General features: G+C 38.4%; 1 protein-coding gene across 1 annotated transcript in view; it reads right to left on the reverse strand.

Annotated features, from left to right (window-relative positions):
* C9 (complement C9) overlaps window positions 1-21,930 on the reverse strand; it is a 39,241-nt gene extending 17,311 nt beyond the window's left edge. Inside the window, exons 1-7 of the mRNA XM_019737288.3 lie at window positions 21,824-21,930; window positions 17,984-18,089; window positions 17,442-17,586; window positions 17,062-17,209; window positions 8,733-8,871; window positions 4,504-4,767; window positions 559-799 (exon numbers count right to left, since the gene is read on the reverse strand). Coding sequence (XP_019592847.3) covers window positions 559-799; window positions 4,504-4,767; window positions 8,733-8,871; window positions 17,062-17,209; window positions 17,442-17,586; window positions 17,984-18,089; window positions 21,824-21,900 — 1,120 coding nt within the window. The 5' untranslated portion in view covers window positions 21,901-21,930. The remainder of the gene's footprint in view (window positions 1-558; window positions 800-4,503; window positions 4,768-8,732; window positions 8,872-17,061; window positions 17,210-17,441; window positions 17,587-17,983; window positions 18,090-21,823) is intronic.

Here is a 21,930-nt window from a genome sequence, read left to right on the forward strand (position 1 = left end):
CCTACTCAACATGGACCCAATTCAACTACCACCATATGATTAGGATTGTCATCATACAAGGTAAAACTAATTTTTCACCCTTGTTTTAACATGTTAAACTTATATGATGTTAACATTGCTCCTTTCCTTCTCCCTAAGAGAAAATTTACAACAATACTTCCTATCCAATACTGAAGAATACTTTGGAAGGTAATTGTCATACATATAATTGATACAGTCTACTGAATAAGAAATAGGTTATGTAAATTAGGTCTCTCATTCTTTCTTTCACCATTTAAATAGTATTTCACTAAAAGAAGCCCTACCAGATAATATTAAATTGTAATACAATTTTGTTCATTTTTCAGTAGTGCTGCTGAGTTTGCATGACCAAGTCATATTGTTTGAGGTCAAAGTTTATTTGCTGTTTAATAGGGTTTTAGAAGCTGAGGAGCTGGGAGAGAGTTTTCTCAAAGAAGCAGGTTATAGAAACATATTCCTAAGCCTTTAACCTTTGAAGGAGGTTAGCAACAGGAATAATGTGGTTAACAGGAGTCAGAGCTCTATTTCTAGGCATACCTTTCTCCTTCATGGCAGCTTTATCCAAAACATATATTAGCTCATAGAGTCCTCCTAGAGATCCAGCGCTACTGTAGTGGGTTCCATAGGTTTCCAAAAATGCAAAATATTCTCCCTTTTCATAGGTAGCTGGCAGAGCTTTTACATCATCCAGGAAAGTTGATGTCAGCATGATACCCCGACTTCTCATCACAAATCTTCCCAGATCAACCGTTCCTTTCACATGCAGAAACATTTTTTCCTTTGTTGTAGAGTAAAATAAAATAAATTTGAGTTTTATCATCATTATTTCAAATTTAAAATCACAAAATTCAGAACTTCCACAGGCAATACCTTTTTTAGCAGTGACAATAAGATACCACTCTAACCCACTAGAATGTCAACCTTAAAATACTATCAGTACCAACTGTTGTGAGTACAGCAACTAGAACTCTCTTATATATTACTGTGGGGGGGGGGAAGAAAAATATAAAATGGTGTAACCGCTTTGAAGAACTGTTTGACAGTTTCTTATAAAAGTAAACACACGTCTACCTTATGACCAGCAATTCTACTTTTACATATTTACCAAAGATCCATGCAAAAATAGTCCACAAAAACACCTGTACAAGACTTAAAGGCATGAGGGAATTTTCCTGAAGTCATGGAAATATTCTATATCTTGTTTGAGGAGGTGGTTACACAGGTGGATACCATAGTCAAAACTCATGGAACTATATGCTTAAAATCTTTGTATTTTATTGTATGCAAATTACACCTCACAGAGTTGATTTAAAAACATTAACAATGGGAGGAAATGTAGACAGGTATATGAGGTCCAATCTTTTTATTTTTCAAATGAGGAAACTTTGATCCAAAAGTATCAAATTATTTGCCCCAAATGACAAAAATAGTCTGTGACAGCAATTGGTGCTAAAATAACTAACTCTCAGGTCTCCCTGTTTCTTCCATTATGTCCTCTTAATATTTGATAACAGAGATGAGACAGACAATATTTTAAGACATGGATTTCAAGTCAACTTCACACAGCTCAACAGTTAAATATTCCCTGAGATGATGGTTTAAATTTCTAAGAGAAAACTGGGCACTGATGAAGAACTATTGATTCAATGCCATAGACTGTCCCAACCAAAACTAAATTATAATTAGCACCCATGATTTTATAGATGATTCTTTCGAGATTCTCCTGCTGTAGTTGTGTTTGGCACATGTCGATTGCATGGAAGTTGAAAACATTTTGTTATTTTTTTAAGATACATCTCAGTGTATATGACCATCACACTAAACTTTTTGTGTTCTAGAAGCACAATTGTTCACACTGCATGACTTAACTTCAGGTGATAGCGGGTGATTCAGTCTCTAACAAAAATTCTAAAGGAAATTACTGCATATATAATAAGTCGTATGAGTTCTCCATCTGATGACTTGCATAACAATTCATAATGAAATTTTAAAGATGCACAAAATATACTTGGATTCCTTTTCACTAGTGCTAAAATTAAGAAATGCATCTTGTCAGAAAGATGTTATGTTCTTTGGTTCAACTTATTTTAGAGGTAGACCTTAGATCATTCCCATTCAAACATACTGTTGTTTCTTGCATCTTAAAAGGATTGAAAAAAACATCTCTTGACCTCACTTGTACAACCATTTGCTACATACTTCTTTGTCTTTGTTAGAAGCAAAATTCCTTTAAAGAATTTTCTATGTTGGCTGTTTCTGATTCTTTTCTTCCCAGTTTCTCTTAAATCTAATTCAGCCATGCTGCTGCCCTCACAACTCCAACAAAGTTTCTCATGTTGGGGTCATGAATGATCTTCAAAGTGCTAAAGCCAGTGATGGCTTCTTAGTCCTCATCTTCTTTGACATACATATTAGTACATTTAACATAGTTCATCACTTCTTTTTCCTCGATAGTGTTTCTTTTCTTGTCTTTTAAGGCAGTTCTTCTCAAACTGTAAAGTGCAAACAAATCACCTAGAGAATATTGTCAAAATGCAATTCTGTTTCAGTAGGTCTGGGGTAGAGTCTGAAGTTCTAGATTCCCAGTGATGTACTTGCTGTTGGTCCATGGACCGCACTTTGAGTAGCAAGATTATACGGCATTACTCTGGCCACATTTGAAATTCTTGTGTTTAGTCTTTGATTTTTTTTTTCAATCTATCTACATTAACTCTGTTAATTGTCTTACCAAGCCCTATGACTTTAAGCACCATCTATATATCAAAACTCCCAAATTTATAGCTCAAGCCCAGACTTCTTTCCTAAACTCCAGAATCATAATCCCAACTCCGTATTTCACATCCCCATTGGTAGTCTAATAGACATCTCATCATTAATCTAACTAAAACTTAACCAATGGTGTTCTTCTCCAGACTTGCTCTGTCTGAAGTTTTTTTCACCTCAATTGATAGCAAATTCATCCTTCCAGTTGCTCAAGCCCAAAACCTTGGCATCATGTTTGACTCTACAACTGTCCTGCCTGAACTACCATCATCTGTCACCTGGACTCCTGCAATAATTTTTAACAAACCTTCTTGCTTTTGCTCTTAAATCCCATAATCTCTATTCAATAAAGTGCTCAGAGCAATCATTTAAAATATATTAGGGTATGTCAATCTTCTATCAAAAGTAGAAGATTAAAGAGTTCCATGACCTCTCATGTCACTCAGAGAAAAAGGAAACTCTCAGAATAAGCTGTGATTCCCTTTACACTCTCTAGTTCAAGGTGACCTCCAGCTTTTTCTGGTTCACTTTGGCCCAATGGGTAGGTATGTTTCCGTCTTAGAGATTTGTCTCTAAAACTTTCTTCTGCCAGATATATCATCCCAACCATACTATTTGGCTATCTTGTCTCCTTCAAATAGTGCCATATCTCATCTTCTCAATGAAGTCGATCCTGAGCTCCCTTTTTAATACTGCCATCTGCCCAGCACTCATGATTTCCCTCATGTTACTCTATATTTCATTTTATTCCAAAGCACTTATCACTTTCTAAGTACTACATAGCTTCTATTTTTTTGCTATTATGTTCATTATTTCTGTCTATATCCCCCACCTGACCATCCAGGTCCATGAGTTTGGTTCACAGATAGGTTCTAAATACCTGGAGCAGTGCCTGACCACATAGTAAGTCCACCATTAAATATTTGTTGAATGATTTAAAGAATTTTCCAAGTGCACACTTAGGTGTATATTCACGTGAATACATAGGCAATGTACAGACCCATAAAACAATTATAAAATTAGTATCATAAGTACTAAGATTGAATTATTATATTTTTAAAGTGGGAGAAGGGTATCTATACAGGTGACTGTGATATCAGAAAAGGAAGAATGATCATTTTACCAGCATTATGATGATTACCGAAACTATATTCTGTATTTATTCCACAGGTGATGAAACAAACTTTTAAATCTGGCTTAAATACTAAAAAACAAACACACTTTCAAAGTCTCAAATTAAAGGTATGATTACAAAGTAAGCAGACCAATTTCATATGCAATGTGTACATTTCATGGCATCATTACTTTAGAGACCCACTTTATAGTCAGTAAATCGCCATCATCCTAAGGCATTGCAATGAATTACCAAAGTTACTCAGTATGATTCTTCATTGCAATTCTGAAGATAGGATAAATTGAACAGTCTGTTACCATAATCTCAGTCAAAAAGTATGTTCTGAATTCTTAATATGCTTGTTCTCTGTTTACTACCACCAACATTCTCATTACTTACCAGCCCTAAAGGTCATATATGGGACTTTTTTCCCAGTTGCCATTCTTCTTCCTGACCGTCTACCTACATATCAGAGGATTCATTGAGTATTAAATTTTTCTCCCTCTTCTAAACTCAATCTGCTCTAAACACGAACTTAAAAGAGGGACTTTGGTTAGTTTGAAAAATATCCCATTATATTCTCTATATGAAGTATTTGGTCTTACCTTCTTAGAAGAATGTGACAAGAACAGTTGGTAAAGTTCATTTTTGGAATATGTAAATCGAAATTTACCCTCAGCATTTAATTTACAATTATTTGGCTCATCAGCCTGTTTTTCAGATTTATCTTCACACTTATATCTTTCAGTAGGTGTCAATTTTAGAGATATATCTGCATTAAACTTTGATGTCGTCTCTTGCATGATAGTTTTGAATGCTTCAACTTGTTCTTCATAATGCTCAGTTTTGAAATTTTTGTCGACTCTTGTCTAAAAGATAATAACAAAGTATCATTTAAAAAAGCATTAAAAAAACACCCAAAACAAACACCGAAAAAGACCCCACAGTTATTTGGAAGGCAATAAAGCAAAGGAGTTAAGTGAAGGCACTGAAATGAAGACTGCTGGGGTTCAAATACAGGCTCCATGACTTAGAGGACATTACGCAATAACCTCTCTATGCCTAGTCTGATTCGTAGTTGGTGAAAGAGGGATACTCACAACACCTAGGGCTAATGTGGTTGTAAGGATTCAGTAAAATAATGCATGTAAAGGGCTTAGAACATAGCAAGTTTCTAAAAGTTAATACATTAATAATTAAGAAGCCCCTTGCATAACAGATGCATTATATACTCCTACTTGTAGAAAGAAAGAAAGAAAGAAAGAAAGAAAGAAAGAAAGAAAGAAAGAAAGAAAGAAAGAAAGAAAGAAAGAAAGAAAGTGATAAAGCTAACCCTTACTAATGGCTTATCAGCCAGGTACTGTTTTGTGTATTTTACACATGTTAGTTAATAAAAGGCCAGAACTTAACCTTTATACTCTACTGCCTGTAAAAATAGATAGATAGACAGGAAGATAGATAGATAGATAGATAGACAGACAGACAGACAGACAGACAGACAGATAGATAGACGTTTTTATGTGCATGGGAAATTACTGGAAATATATTCAAACCACAGAGTGTTTGCCCTTGAGAAGGGGAACTATGAAATGCGAATGTGGAGTGGGAGTATTTTTCCTTGCGTAATCTGTTGTGCTGTTTGAACTTTCTGATTTTTTTTCCATATTCATTTTGCATGGAAAACAACAACAACAACAACAACAACAAACCCAAAACTAAACAACCTAGTTAAAAAATTAAAATTTTCAATTAAAACATTCTTTACCAAATTGGCTATTGTCAAGTATCAAAGGGAATGTTGTTAATCTCAATAAACTCTTTTCAGAGGTCCTCTGAAAGAAGTTCCTCTTATCTAGGAAGAAGACACTTATCTCTTCAGTTGGTGGCATAGATTGGATTCACCAGCATGCATTGGATGATTATTCTGCATAGGGAATGCTATGTTCTGAATGTTTATGTCCCCCCAAAATCCATATTAAATTCCTGCACCAATGTAATGGTATTAGGAGGTGGGAACTGAGGGTAGAGTCTTCACGAATGGGATTAGAGCTCTATTAAAAGTAACCTCACAGAACTCATGAGACCCTCCCATTACGTGAGAACAATGAGAAGTCTGCAGCCTAGAAGGGAGTCCTGACATGACCAGGCTAATACTCTTATCTCAGACTTCCAGCCTCAGACTGAGAAATAAATTTCTATTATTTCTAAGTTAGCTGGTCTCTGATATTTTGTTATAGCACCAGAACAGACTAAGACAGAGAACCTAAACTTACCATCTAATGAAAAAGACTAAAAATGTATATACTTTTCTTTAAAGCAAGGCTTGCTGGGAAAAGTGCTCAATGTAAAGGGGAAGAGTAACCTACTCATGCCATTTCCCTGTTTAAAATCTTTCAAAATCTTCCCACTGACTTAAGACAAAATCTAAACCAGAGTTATTACAAGTTAACCTCTCCTTACTATACTCAAGCCCTACAGCCACTTTTCTACATCCACAGCTTATGCTTCTTCCCACCACAGGGCCCCTTTATACTTTCTGGACTGTTCTCTAGCACACCCCCATCCTCTCATAACACAAACATTAAACACACTCATACACATATACTTATATACTTTCTCTCTCTCTCTCTCTCTCTCTCTCTCTCTCTCTCTCTCTCTCTCCCACTCTCTCTCATATACATACTATACCCCTTGCCCTGGTTAATTCATACTATTTCAAGTCATAGCTTAAACATCAGGGAGGCCTTTCCTGATCCCACAGACTAACAAATCCATTTTCTACAAGCTCTCATGGCTCTTTTAAAATAAAACAAAATGAACATTGATTCCGTTTTATAATTGCTTATTTAATAGGCTGTCAGATGACAAACTCCAGGAAGTCAGGGACCGCATCTGTCTTATCCACACGCCACTATAATGTCCCCATTTAGTAAATTGCCTGGCACATAGTAGATGCTAGTAAAAATGCATTTAATTTAATATGCAGATCCAATATAGCCAATGATAATAACTAATGCTTATTGAGTGGCAGCAAGTTCGGCTCCTTACTTCCCATACCATAGCAGATTAGAGTAAGAGGAGTGCCAGCAGTAATAGCACCAAGGAGCTGATCTGGGGACTTTAGCAAGCCTTAAGCCAACTCCATCAAGCACTGTTCCTCCGATGGCACCAAGTAAATATTCAGGTCTACAATCGTTATCCGCTTTTTTTATAAGCTTGATGCCAAAACTCATTTGGAGGTATTGATCTGATGTGAACTGATAAATAGTTATTTATAGTCTTCATTTCTCCCACTTTGTGTGAACATGGGTTAGCTCTGCTGCAGAAATATTAATGTGTTTGATTATGGGATGCTGCTCCTAATGCCACTGGGTATGTAAGTAATACACAGGGGGTGCCAAAAAATGCATACACATTTTAAGAGATGTTATCTTAAAATGCATATATATATATATATATATATATTTGGCACCCCCTGTATATGGAAAGTATCGCATCATCTTTGTAAAATCCAAAACATTCTGACTGAGGAAGTTTTCAAGGTTGTAGGTAAGGGAAAACAGTGTCCCTACTCTCCAAATGTAGCTTCAAGATCAGTCCTGGACAACCCATTAGCCTTTGCAAGTCACTACACTTATACAGAAGCTAAGAGTCTGGTCACAGTGGCAAAGACAGGAAAACTGTACGCTGTAGACCTGAAAACTCACAGCAAAATAAAGCAACACAATGACAACCATTCTTCCATAAGCAATGACAAAGGTCACCTTATCTTTGGTCTCTTCTTTTTAAGAAAGTAGAACATGTGCAATACTTTCTAGAAAGAATATTATTTTCCCCTCAAAAAAATATGCTTAAAGAAGGTGGGTGAACCAAGCATGATGCGGCAAGATCAATAATCCAAAATGTTCCCTGAGATTTGTGGGAAAGTGATTCTATGAAGATACAAAAAATCTTGACAAAAAATATGACATGCAAGAAAAATGCCAGTCAAATTGTCCAGTCATTAAAATTTTTAGAATCGATGGAGGCGCAGGACCACTTCAGGCTGCAATGGGTAGGTATTGATTTATAATTTTGTTAGAAATAGAAGGAATAATAACTACACTTATTTAAAAGTACATATGTTTTCAAATTGGTGGGAGTGGCAACAATAATAAAGGACTTTGTCCCCAGTGGGACTATTTAAAGAAACAGAATATTTTAGCTCCTTGTTTATAAGCTAATTATTATTTTTTCATATCTTGCTTAGGCCAAAGAAATTATCTGTAAAGGTGATAAATATTAATCCTTTAAATGGGGGTCCTGTTTGTGGATGGTTTTAGAGGATTCAGGGGACTTTCAGAAAGGTGGTAAGTTTAGGGTGGACTTATGTAGAGTAAAAATCACTTGAAGAAATAGTTTCACAAGAGTCAGAGCAGTTTGAGATAAATGAAAATAGACACATTAGTCAAGCAGGCTTTACAAAGGGGAATATTGAAGAAAAACAAACATAAAGATTTCATTGGTAGGCTAGCAAAAACTGAGCTTAAATAGCACAGATTCTTAAATCAGCACTAATTTAATTTTTAGTTTTATCAGGACCTTAGATGATTCTTTTTATGGAGTCTAGGTATTTGTCCAAACTCTATCACTAGATGCACATCACTGAGGGTTGGTTGTAGACTACTCTATATTTTCTAAAGAGATCCAGGTTATACATCCTCTTCTTTAAGCCAATCTTATTTACAAATTACAGTTTTATTTTACTGAATTTTTCACATTATTTAGTATTAAACTTATCTCAATAGCTTTTAACTAAAAGCAGAACCATGTATTTTCTTCTGAGGAGACTTACCTCAAAGGCTAGAGTAGCCACATTCCAGGGTCTTCGGTAGTAGGTCAAGGTGTTGCCATCCCGAACGCGGTCACAGAGTCCATTGTAGTACTCATTGTCAAAAGGTGTGGTGAGGGGAACCATCCCTAAGATATTGATCCTGAGAATGAACAGAAGAGCATCAGGTAGGGAGCTAGCAGGAGCTAGTGCGAGGCAGCTCTCTAGCTGGGGAGAGAGAGAGCTTCGGCTCACGTCCCCATCACCCAATGTGTGTGTGATATATTCAGGAACAGAAGCAACAGCCTGTTCACCCCTGTTCTGTGTCTCTGGCAGAAAGCATACCTTACGGAGTCCTTATAAACTCTTTTAGACAACTAGGACAGTTGAGAGCACAATGAAAGAAATGCAGCAAGTAAAGAGTAAGAGCCCACCTGGCTCCTACAGTCTTAACTCCATTGCTGTAACTTTCAGCTGACCTCCCTTCATGAACTAAGAGTTAATGCTGTAATACCATATTTCCCCCAAAATAAGACCGGGTCTTATATTAAGGTTTGCTCCAAAAGATGCATTAGGGCTTATGTTCAGGGGATGTCATCCTGAAAAATCATGCTAGGGCTTCTTTTCTGGTTAGGTTTTATTTTCGAGGAAACACAGAACCACCTATTTAAATTATTTGAGAACAGAGCACCTCAGGGGTATAGTATAACATATGCATGTAATTTTTAATCTATGAATCAACACTAGGGCTCTTTACTCATTCTCTTTATTTATTTATTTATTTTAACAATTTTTTAATTATTAGTTTCAGGTGCACAAAACAATGTAATAGACATTTATCATTTATATCCCTCACACAGTGACAACCCCCCTCCCCCCATCCACTACCCCTCTGACATCGCACACAGCCATTACATTTCCACTGTCTCTATTCCTAATGGTGTACTCTGCTTCTTGTAAATATATATATATATATATATATATATATATATATATATATATATATATAAAATTGTAGTTGACATTCATTATTGTTCAGCTTCAGCTTCAGGTGTACAGTGCAGTGATCAGGCATCTACATCATCCCTGAGGTGGTCTCCCTAATGAGACAGGTACCTTATGATCCAGCAATTGCACTCCTAGGTATATATCAGAGAAATCCAAAACTCCAATTCAAAAAATTTTATGCACCCCTATGTTTATTGCAGCACTATACACAATAGCCAAGATATGGAAACAACCAAAATACCCATCGGTAGATGACTGGATTAAGAAACTGTGGTACATTTATACAATGGAGTATTATGCAGCCATAAAGAAGAAATAAATCTTACCATTTACAACAATATGGATGGACCTGGAGAACATTATGCTAAATGACATAAGTCAGACAGAGAAAGACAAATACCATATGATCTCACTTATATGTGGACTCTAAAGAAAAGAATAAATGAATGAACTAATCAGAAACAGTCTCAGAGACATAGAGGAAAAACTGAGAGTTGCTAGATGGGAGGGGGGGGCGGGGATAAGGGGGAAGTTGAGGGGATTAGAAAGCACAGTCGGTAACCACAAGATTGCCACTAAAGTCAGTTTGGGAAACGTAATCCTCATTCTCTTTAAACTTAAGCCTTGTTCTCCAGTTGTCTCATTGCCTGTCAAGAACTTCATTCCCTCCAAGCTTAAAATAGTCCTTTGTTTCCAAAAGGAGCCCCCCAATTTCAGCGTCCCAGCAAAGGCTTCTTTAAAGTTCTACCGCAAAATAATTTGTATTTGGCAAGATTTAATTCAGAAATAGGAATCTTGGATAGCTTAAAAGACGTTATGTTTGATTTGTAAGCCTAAAACCAATATTTGAACAAAAAGCACTTCGTTCTTTTGTGAAGTTCACCTCTGTGAAGATCACTTTTATTAATTGAAGGAATAGTCATTGCTGTCTAGACTGTATCTGGAATAAATGGCCCCAGGCCGGGGAGACAAAAATGGAAGTTTGATCCTCACATCTGTAACTTAGCTTGGCACAAAAGCATAAACTCTTCTATCGCTCTAGACCACATTCCTAACTCTCATGAGCTGGATTACAAATTCAGATGTTGGTTTCAAGAGCAATTTGTCAAAGGGTATGGATGACTTACTATAAAACCATTGCTAATGCAAGAAAAACAATTAAAAGGGTATCCTAGTGCCAGTGGGTTAGTTCAAAACAACATCTTCACATAAGCAGCACATTCTTAATAAGCTTTGAATTTACAAAGAAAGTGTACATTATAGCTCAACTTTAGTGGAAGGCAAGTTAAGAAACTGGTTCAAGACTATCTTGCTCAAGGCTGACTGTGTAGTTAAAACGAACCACTTCTCACTGCTTGCCCCACCAAAAATACCTTTCATGAAAAATGCCGTGGCCCTGAAATTCTAGTATAGGGCCAAAAATTAGACCTACTAACCTGAACAAGAAAGAGATAGAGAAAGAAACATTATAGATCTGGTTTACTTTCTTAAATACCTTATCCGTCATGACAGATTAAAATTTTGCTTTAATTCTTCACCCATCCCTGTGTCTATAGATATGTGAGCAATATATACATATATATACGTATATTTTTTTGTGTTACTAAAATTTTGATGCAAAGACATAGAATACTAGAAACAAATGATCTGCGTTTGTTTATTAAACAAGAACTCAAGCACATTTTCTTTATTCCATAGTGAACTTGTCCTCCATATATCTACATTAATAGAGGCCCTCTACCTCTTCACTTTCCTTGAGTAATGACATTAATCTTTGTTTATAATGATGGTTAACTCTTAGGTGACTACTGTATCTATGTGTAGTGTAGTGTTTGTTATAAACATTGGTTAATATTAAAAGAGTTAATGCACAGTTTTTGATCTCATGAAAATCATATTCAACGTAGGGAGTTAGACACACAACCACCAATTTAAAAACAAGTTGTCCAAGGACAAACATGCACATGACAAATGAGTAGTTTAGTTAAGTGCTGTGCAAGTTCCCAAGAAGACCAGATCCCCGTGGCAGGCTCATAAAAAAAGAGTTTTTAAAAAAGAAGGATTTGATTTGTTTCGAAGGATGGGTCTCAAGGGGGAGGAGGCACAGTGTGTACAAAAGCCTGGAGGTGAGAATGTGTATGGCATGTTTTCAGGTAGTAGTCTTCAGATTTTCAGTTTGTTGATTCTATAGAAAATTTTGATAAACTAAGCCTCCCTGCACAGTTTTAATTTGACATTTAAAATTTTTCATCTTAAGTCTAAGTAGTTGCAAAGGATACAATTTCCCAGCATGCTGTACATATTTACATTTTAAAATATAATTATTTTGCCTCTTTTAAAAATAAATCCTTTTTCTCCAGCACAAGTGTTGGAGAGGCTGTGGAGAAAAAGGAACCCTCATACACTGTTGGTGGGACTACAGACTGGTGCAGCCGTTATGGAAGGCAGTGTGGAGGTTCCTCAGAAAATCAAGATTAGAATTACCATGTGACCCAGCAATCCCTCTCCTGGGTATGCACCTCAAAAATCTGAAAACCTTTATTCGTAAACATATATGTGCTCCGATGTTCACTGCAGCTTTATTTACGGTGGCCAAGACGTGGAAAAAACTCAAATGTCCTTCAGTAGATGATTGGGTAAAGATGTGGTATATATACATAATGGAATACTATTCTGCCATAAGAAAAGATGAAATAGTGCCATTTACGACAAGGATGGATCTTGAGATTATTATGCTAAGAGAAATAAGTCAGAGAGAAAAAGTCAAGAACCATATGATTTCACTGATATGTGGGATATAAAACTGAGAGCAACAAAGAAACAAGACAAACAAAGAAACTAAAACTCATAGACACAGTTGATAGATAGTTTAGTGGTTACCAGAGGGTAAGGGGGGTGGGGGGTGGGAGATGAGGGTAAATGGGATCAAATATATGGTGATGGAAGGAGAACTGACTCTGGGTGGTGAACACACAATGGGATTTATAGATGATGTAATACAGAATTGTACACCTGAAGTCTATGTAATTTTACTAACAATTGTCACCCCAATAAATTAAAAAAGAAAATTCCCCTGGATTGAGTTACAATTATTAGTAGTATATAAGGATATTACACATTAAAAAATTGTTAATAAATATAAGTGAAATTTTAGTGAAAGGTCTCTCAATGAAATGATTGGGCTTCTTTTTAATTAATTCATGAGTTCCTGCATCCATGGATTAATATTACTTATTGCTTTTCTAGAAAAAGACAGGTTTCAGTAACAAATTGATTCCTACTTTCCATTTTTATAGAAGTAAATGCTGACTCACATAAATAAGTACGTAAGAATAGAACAAATTCTGTCATAGCAATGCCACTCGGTTCTTTGACCTTCTGAATTTTATGCCCCCAAAGACATATGCTAGTTTTTCATCAAAAATTATTTTTATAGTCTGTTATCTGATAATTGATTAGGACATCTTTAATGTTGTTAATAAAAAGAATTGGAGACCATCTGACTTATGAACATTTGGAGTTGTTTCTTGGTTTTTCCACTCCATTGTAAAATGTGTGATGATTCAGGAGTGTACTTTTCTTTTGGAAAGTGTTAGATGATGGTAAAAGAGGGGGTGAGAGAGGAAAATGGGCTTGACAACTTGAATGCCAGTGAGTCGTCAAGCTTATCGATTTTATGAAAAATATCTGTATATGCAATTGAAGATTTATTATGAGTGAAATAGATTAATAAGTAACTAATAGTTGAGGAAAGTATTATCTTAAAACGTACCTAGCTCCCTTCCTTGGAAAGTCTTTTTGCATACCCCAGTCTGAAGGTTATTGTCTCACAGATCAGCAAATTGACCAGTTGGCTGGATCTATCTGGAAAGTCACAATAAAGCTGATCCACAGTCTAAAGCACAACCAAGGAAGAAATGTTTAAAAACTTTTGACTTGGTTCCACTATTACAGAGACAGCCAGTCTGGTCTAGAATGAGCCAGAATTTTTTTCTGCCAAGAAACATGAAAACTTCTCGTGGATGGATCAAATGTCATTGCCTGGGAAATAAAAAACATGTGTTGTTTGGCAGCACTTAGAGATGCCTGTTTTCACACCTGCATCTAGAACCACAGGCAGTTCCAATTTACCAGGTGAAATGAAGAGAAAAGGTCTCTCCACAGAAGTGGTGTTCTGCTTAGATCACACAAAAAATACTAATTCCTTGCATATTGTACATCATTTGCAGCTGGTTCAGATTTATATTTTTTCAATGAATGCAAGATGAGTTGGGGATTTCCCTAAACACTTCTGGAGAATCTCAGATGCCTACAAGATAGAGACTGAAGCATTTGTGATACAAGTGAATTCTCCTGACATAAGAATTTAAATGAGAGTCTTTCAAATGAAAATGGTATAAATTAATTATTATGAGTACTTGTGAGTTTCATGTGTAAAAGAATCTGAGCGGATATCACTGCTGATAAGACTTGTTGAAGTTTTCCAGGTTGGATGGTGTAGAAGCACTTTATAGGCATGTTGTTAATGGTTAGGATGTTTATGTCTATCACCTCTATTTCAACATAATCCCATCGCCCCGTATAAGAGTAATGGAGACAGACAGTAAATAAATGTGTAATATTAATGGTATTGAAGAATCCCATAAATACAATAAAGCATGTTATTTTGAAACCTCTTCTTAAATATTAATTGCTGATTTATGCTAGTCTTCTACGCTCCTGACTCAGATATTTGGGTAATATGTACTACTTGAGTTTCACTTTCTAAAGTTAGTTTTGCTTTGACGTTAGCGTGTCGACTCATGGGCTTTGTAGTGAGGTGGGAAAGGTGATGTGGTAGTGATGGGTATGTGGCAGAAGGAAAAGGTAAGCAGTCTGGAGGAGAAAATAAAGGCTTATGGACATCAAAGAAACTTCAGTTTTAGTTCCGCTAGAAAATAATGAGCCAAATGGCCTTATTTCACTCTGTTCTTTTCTGTAAAATAAATATAATATCTCCCCTAACTATCTCACAGGATTATTATGAAAATCTACAAAGAAGGAATGAATGTGCAAAAAGATTTTGGAAAGCTCAAAGTATTAGGCAAATGGAAACTGTCAGAGAACAATAGGTTTTCATGGAGGTTCAATTGGTTATAGGTTATGGCTCACGGTAATGGGGAATTTAATAAAAAATGTTGGCGATTGAGTCTGTTAAGGCCTCCTTTCCCACCTCTGAGGCTGACCTTTTCCCATAACGGGCTCCACCCGCACCCCTCTTCCTGAAGACGCAGCCCTGTGATGTTCCCTATCACCAACCAGTGAAGCATGAGGTATTTAAAGAGCCTTAGCCAGCTCTCTGGGATGCTTCAACATGAAATTCCCTGGCAAATGTTATATAATAAATTTTCTTTTCTCTGAACAAAAGAAACCAATACATTATGAATAACTGTTTTTCAGCTAAATGGGCCAAGATTTCTGTATCTTTTTCCTATAAGACAAGATGTAAATTTGCATTAAGTGAGAATATACAACATATGTAATTTCTTGCTTCAAGCCCTTTTGTTTAGATTAGGAAGAAAACTGTTTCTTGGATCCCAAATAAAGCAAAATAAAGTAATAATGGGCTTTTGCCATGGACTCATAGTCTCTTCATGAGGAAAGCAGGAAGAAGAGCTGCTGTGATCTGGTTGAAAGGTTTTGGACAACTCCCATACCATTTCCGCCAACGATTAAGACCTGCTAAGTTTGGCGCCCAAGCCCACCTATTTGATTCAAGATTCCTACCTTTAGACTTAGGGCCAACAGCACTGTGCATATTATTTGAATGCTGCTTGGACAATATTTATAAAGTGAATAAAAGGTGTATGAAATACTCTTTCTGGTGCCTGACTCTTGGTATCCTGGAATTTTTTTCTCATGCGACTGAAGAAGTGGAAGTTTGGTCTGTCTCAGAGAGAGACGACATCTCCATTTTTACAGAAGTTTTATCTTAGGAACTGTCTAGTTCCTTAGTCTAAGGTTCCTCAACCTCAGTACTTCTGACGTTTTGGGTCTGGTTGTCGTGTGCATTGCAGGGCCTCAACCCACTGAATGTCAGCATGCTCCCTCACTCCTCCAAGCCACTCCTCCCTACACCCCACAACTGTAACCATCAAAATGGTCTCCAGACATCGCCAAAGGTCCCCCGGGAGGGCAGGAATCACCTCTTGTTGAGAACCACTACCTTAGTCCCTCTTCAGCTTTATTCTTACATCATCCCCATCTTCTTTCCTGTCCCAATCCTTCTCCCCAGGACTGGAGTCCTGAACCTGAATTTCTATCTCAGTACCCAGTTTCAGTTTTACCTGATGTCAATTGACACTATTTTAGAAAGCACTTATTTTCGTTAGTTAATTAATTCACCTATGTATCCACCCACCAGTGTTTGTTAAGCGCCTACTATGATCCAGGCACTGAGATTGCGAGAATGAAGAGACACATTTCATTCAAGGCCCTGTGCCATCTCTATTAATATACTACTGGATGGCTGAATAGCTACGTCTCTGTCAGGGACAATTTACCAACAAATCCACCCAAGCTATCTTTCTGGCTCAGAACAACTAATGGAGACTATGCCATGGATATCCGTGGAATGTGCTCTGACTATGGAACAGAATGGAACGGAACAGAATAGCACCTCCAGCCTGTGCTATTTTCACAACTCTGGGAGCACAGATCTCTGTAAATGGTCTCTATTCTGTATAACTCTGAGTTCTAACTGTCTAAGAATTTTCGTTGGAGCTTACCTGGCCAAAGCCCCTATGTTTTGCATGGGAAATGAGCAAAACTTCAGCTCTCAAATGCGAACCATAGTCTGAACACCATCACTCACTAACATCAGAATTGCTTTCTCTGTCCTATGCCTCTTGGGTCAACTCCAGAATGCTGGAACCTCCTGAGAACTTATAACCAGGTCTAGATCCAGGAGAAGTTCCAATGGAATATAGTCTTCCTGGCAATTCAAACATTTGAATGGAATCATCAGGACAATTTCAAATGCTGACCTGTCATTTCAACATTGCTATGGTCTTCCAGATGTTCATAAATGAGGCATTTTATCTTCTACTAGACTTGGAATTAATCACCTAATATCTTGATAGTCTAGTCCGTTCTATAGACACCTATTGAGGTTAAGCAGTTTGTCCAAATTATCTTGAAATACTTATTCAGCACTTACATTCTTTCAAGCTCAAATGTAATTCAAACAGAATATGGACCCACACGCTACTCTTCCTACCAGTGCAAATCTTCTCTACCACGGCAGGAGAGATGGAGATCATTTTCACTCATCTTCCTCGAGAACATTCAAGCGGAAAGTACTGACCCATTGCCTGCTGTCCGTGCCATCTCAGACTCTTCCACCTCTTTTGTGTGACAAGGGGGACGGGGATCCTCTGCACAATCGTCCTCATCAGAAAAGTCTCCGCAGTCATTATCTCCATTACACAGAAGTCGCCTCTTTATGCACCTGCCTGCAATCAAAATCAGGAAAGACACTGTCTGTCTAATGCCACATTTTCTCATTCTTTCTGAAGTTATCAAATGCAATTTAATGCTGAAGGGGACCCTTGACGTTTTTCTATAGAATCATATATTGATGGCCCATTTGGGGTCACTTTCACACTTGGAAATATGAAGCATCTTTCTTTTCACCTATGAGTTCACACAGAAACACACAATGAGCAGTGGGAGTGCAAGGATTACCTGTACCACATTTAAAATCATTGCCACAGTCATCCTCAGCATCTTCACAGGCCTCCGTGGGCACACAATGTCGTCTGTCCCCCAGAGCATCCAGGCACCTTTTCCCATTATATTGTCCAAAGACCTCAATTCTCCTGGAGCGAAACTGCACAAAACGACTTGGAAAGGTTAGAATGTCTAATGCCAAAAAGGGAGTATGATCTAAAACTGCACTGACACCATTGCAGCCCTCCAAGCTCATATGAGTCAGTTGTTTTAAGATGGGAGCCATAAAAACAGTCCCTGATGCTACTTAAAGTAACACCTCCCATTGTAAGGTTGGCTGTCTCTTCTATAGATGATGGTTCCTCATGACACTCATTTAAAATACTGTGCAACATTCAGGTTTCTCAGCAAGGTTAGCTATATCCATGTAGATATTTATCTTTCCTTCTCAGTTTGAAGCTCAGTAGGGGGCTTCCTGACTCATAGTCATTTCCCTGGGGATGCAGTTAATAATTTCCATCTGGGGACGTCAGCAGGAAATAGCATTGAATGCTTACCATTTGTTTCAGGCAAGGGTCACATGCTGACCACTGGCTCCAGGGGCTCATTCTGCAGTCTATGGGTGATAGACTGCCATTCGTCTGTTCTCCCTCTAGGGCATAACTGAGACAATAGAACACACCGACTTATAATGACCATTATATGCGCCTGTTTCCAAAAAGTCTTTACAAACCAGTTTTATTTATTTACTACTTTTCCCCTTTCCAAATTATACTACTTACGTTTTTACTATCTCTCTCATTAACACTAGATCACATACTATTTTTTATTTTTAACTCATCTTTTTGTTTAATTCTTGTACTGAATTGTAATTTAACTTATAACGTAACCACAATAATGATGGTGGGGAGGAAAATTAGCCAGACGCCCTGCTAGGTGTCTTACATCAATTATTAGCCTTATATGTCCAACTAGTGTATGAACTCACTGAAGCAACAAACCTTGTGTCACTTTATACCCCCAGACAGTCTGGCAAAGCCTGGAGTTGCCTAGTTCTATTGCAAATTTCAGCCATTCCTGAAGCAAGTACATCATAAATCAGGCCTTCTCACTCCTGCATTCTGTATGTCCTAAATTGGAAGGCTTACCACTTCACATTCCACTGTAAAACTCATTTCTCATCTTTCTGTGTTTTAACATCATCTATTTTGGCACTGATAGCCTTCCTTTCCTCCCCTAGACCCAGTGCTAAGGAGTGCTTTTCTGGCTTTGAACTTTTCTGTCTCTCTTGGTTCACCATTTGGATCTCTTCTGGTTGCAACACCAACTTGTGATACAGGATAACTAGCATGTCCCTAGGTAGACAGGGAGGTCCCTGGTTGAATCAACAAAGACAGCCATATCCTAAAACTTCAGGGTTTTTTTTTTTTTCAGTTTTTTTTTAAGATTTTATTGGGGGAGGGGAACAGGACTTCATTGGGGAACAGTGTGTACTTCCAGGCCTTTTTTCCAAGTCAAGTTGTCCTTTCAATCTTAGTTGTGGAGGGTGTCGTTCAGCTTCAAGTTGTTGTCCTTTCAGTCTTAGTTGTGGAGGGCACAGCTCAGCTCCAGGTCCATTTCCCATTTCTAGTTGCAGGGGGCACAGTCCACCATCCCTTGCGGGACTCGAACCGGCAACCTTGTGGTTGAGAGGATGCATTCCAGCCAACTGAGCCATCCTGGAGCTCAGCGGCAGCTCAGCTCAAGGTGCCGTGTTCAATCTTAGTTGCAGGGGGAGCTGCCCACCATCCTTTGTGGGACTTGAGGAATTGAACTGGCAACCTCGTGGTTGAGAGGATGCGCTCCAACCAACTGAGCCATCTGGGAGGCAGCTCAGCTCAAGGTGCCGTGTTCAATCTTAGTTGCAGGGGGCGGAGCCCACCATCGAGGAGTTGAACCGGCAACCTTGTGGTTGAGAGCCCACTGGCCCATGTGGGAATCGAACTGGCAGCCTTCGGAGTTAGGAGCATGGAGCTCTAAATGCCTGAGCCACCGGGCCGGCCCCCTAAAACTTCAGGTTTTGAAATCACTCTTTCGCTCCAGGACATAATGTAACAAGGTCTTGAGGTTAATCATAAAATTCATTTTGGCCTGACAAATGGAGCAGATCTGATAGATAAGAGTAAGTTACTTTGCTAATTCCTTTAGGATGGTAAAGCAGAACAAACCTGGTAGAGGAATTTCATTAGAAGGCACCAGTTCCCTTCTTCAAACAAGTTTCCTTCTTCAGATAGCTCCCCTTCCCCAAGCAGGCAAGGGAAGGTATAAAAGTAAGAGCTTTTGCCTCAGTCATGGGGGACCCCCCCATTCGGGACCCCTCCCACTGGGGAGCTGCAACCTCTTCTCCTGCTTCTTTCAAAACTTTTTGCCTCTCCCTGGTCTGTGTTTCCATTTCTTGGCTTCACGAGACACGATCCTGGCCCACACTCAGAAACTGCTAGCAGATCCAACATCACCTACATCACTTGGATTATTATCTCATTCGATGACAGAAAAAACAAAAAACCCAAAACAGAAGTCACGAAACAAGAACCTATGAACTTCCTGTCCCCGCTTCCTGAACTGGAACCTGTCCTTTCTACAGTGCAGCCTCATACTGCAGCAAGATGGCTGGGTAACACCCATCCCTCCACACAAGCTCTAGATCCCAGCTCCTCTTTGAGATCTTGATCAGTTGAATATCTCCTCCATTTAAAATGCTTCCTCATTACCAGTTCCTTTCTATTTGTAATATAATGTGTTCAAGTCTTTAATGTGAAACATAAATAAGTAGATGAGCAAACAAATGAAACACTTTTCCTAAACTCTACATTTCCTTTCAGCTACCCCCATCTCCTTCCACAGTGACACTTAAAGGAATTGCTATAAACATATTTATGTTTCTTTCTCCTCTAAAATAAAAAGTCTCACCTCTGAGCTGGCAGGCCAGCCAAAGGGGCTCTCTGGCCCTCCCTGAAACAGCTGAGTGTGACCAGGACCCAGGGGGTACAAACTTCAAAGCACTTGAAGCCTTCCCCACGGCCTCTCATTTTTGATCAGCAGGAGTCACACTCCTGGAATGTGGGTTGTTTCAATGATTTTCTTAAGTAAAGAAAGGGTCAGGGTAAGTACAGGAGGCCTAAAGCAAGTCTCAGGAGCTGGCTTCCCAAATCCCTTTTGTACCCCATGCCCGGTAAATGAAAATATTATCTGAATAGAACAGTGTTTCTTAGATAATGTGGGACGAGGATGAGCAGGGATCAAGGGGAGCCTGATGGAGCACTTGACCCCAGCTCGTGCTGTTTTGTGTAGTCCCTCTGTGTGCCCCTCCGGGAAGACGCAGCCCTGTGAGCACACCACGTGCTGAGGGGAGTCCAGACACAAAGGCAGCCTCCACTGCATTTATCAGCAAAGGGCCAGCTGAGAGGCAGGCAAAGATGTGCTTGAGATGGACAGCAGAGTCCAGAACAGAATCCGGTTAAAGCAAGAGTCAAATGATCAAAGGGGAATTGAACGCAGGTCACAGTTATATCTGGGCAGAAGGACCACGTTTAGACAGAAATTTCCCCCCAGCTGTCCTGTCAAAGCCCCAAATATTTCAAAATGTCACCTGATCGGATCATGCTGTCTCGGGTCACACAGATCTGTGTGTTCTCTAGTAATTCTGGGTACAGTGTGGATGTTCAGAATCATCTGGTTGATTTCTTTCCAGGATTGGCTTGGGTGAGTTTCGTGTTTCCAATTAGGATCAGAGCAAAAGGAGAGAATGTGCTTTGTTGGAAGCATGGCTCCAAGGTCTGCACTACAATGATTCTTCTTGAATGGAAGATAGACTGCCCTAAACGCAAAGACAAAATGTGTGCCTCTGTGTGCAACTTGGGATGTAATGTCAAGCAGGAGAAGCAAAAATGATTAACCTTTGCCTGACGTGGGGACACAAGGTGATGTAATCGATAAAGTGTTGGACATTGAGGCCGAATGAGGAAAAGATTAATTTCCTTAGTTTTAAACTTCTCAGACTTAGACACTGATAAACCCAGCTTTGTTATACTCTAGTAAAAACCAGTTTTGTTTCATAATTCTAGGTACTTAAAGACTACCTCAGCCTTAATATTTGAATGCTTTGTTTAAAAGAAATCTCCGGAAACAGATTTCCTTAGAAAACTCTCAAAGACACACCTCTGGCCTTTCCTTACTCTTTTTGCCATTTAAATTTTGAGGCTATGTATTTCAATATGGGATAAATACGCACACACACACACACACACACACACTCTCACACACACACATTTTTTTTTTACCTGCTTTGCTGCTAAGAAGTAGACCCTGAAAAATCAAAGCCCACAGTGAAACTGTAGACAAATAGAAGAGCGACTCACCTGGGAGTGGTCCCAGAGGCCAGGACACTTATTCCTAACATGCATATTGCAAAGATGAACCTCCTGCTGGCAGACATCTGCTCTAGCCAGGCAACTCCAAGTGGAAC

This window comes from Rhinolophus sinicus, chromosome 3, assembly GCF_057876585.1.
Source record: "Rhinolophus sinicus isolate RSI-liver-muscle chromosome 3, RSI-T2T, whole genome shotgun sequence".
Taxonomy (NCBI): Eukaryota; Metazoa; Chordata; class Mammalia; order Chiroptera; family Rhinolophidae; genus Rhinolophus; species Rhinolophus sinicus.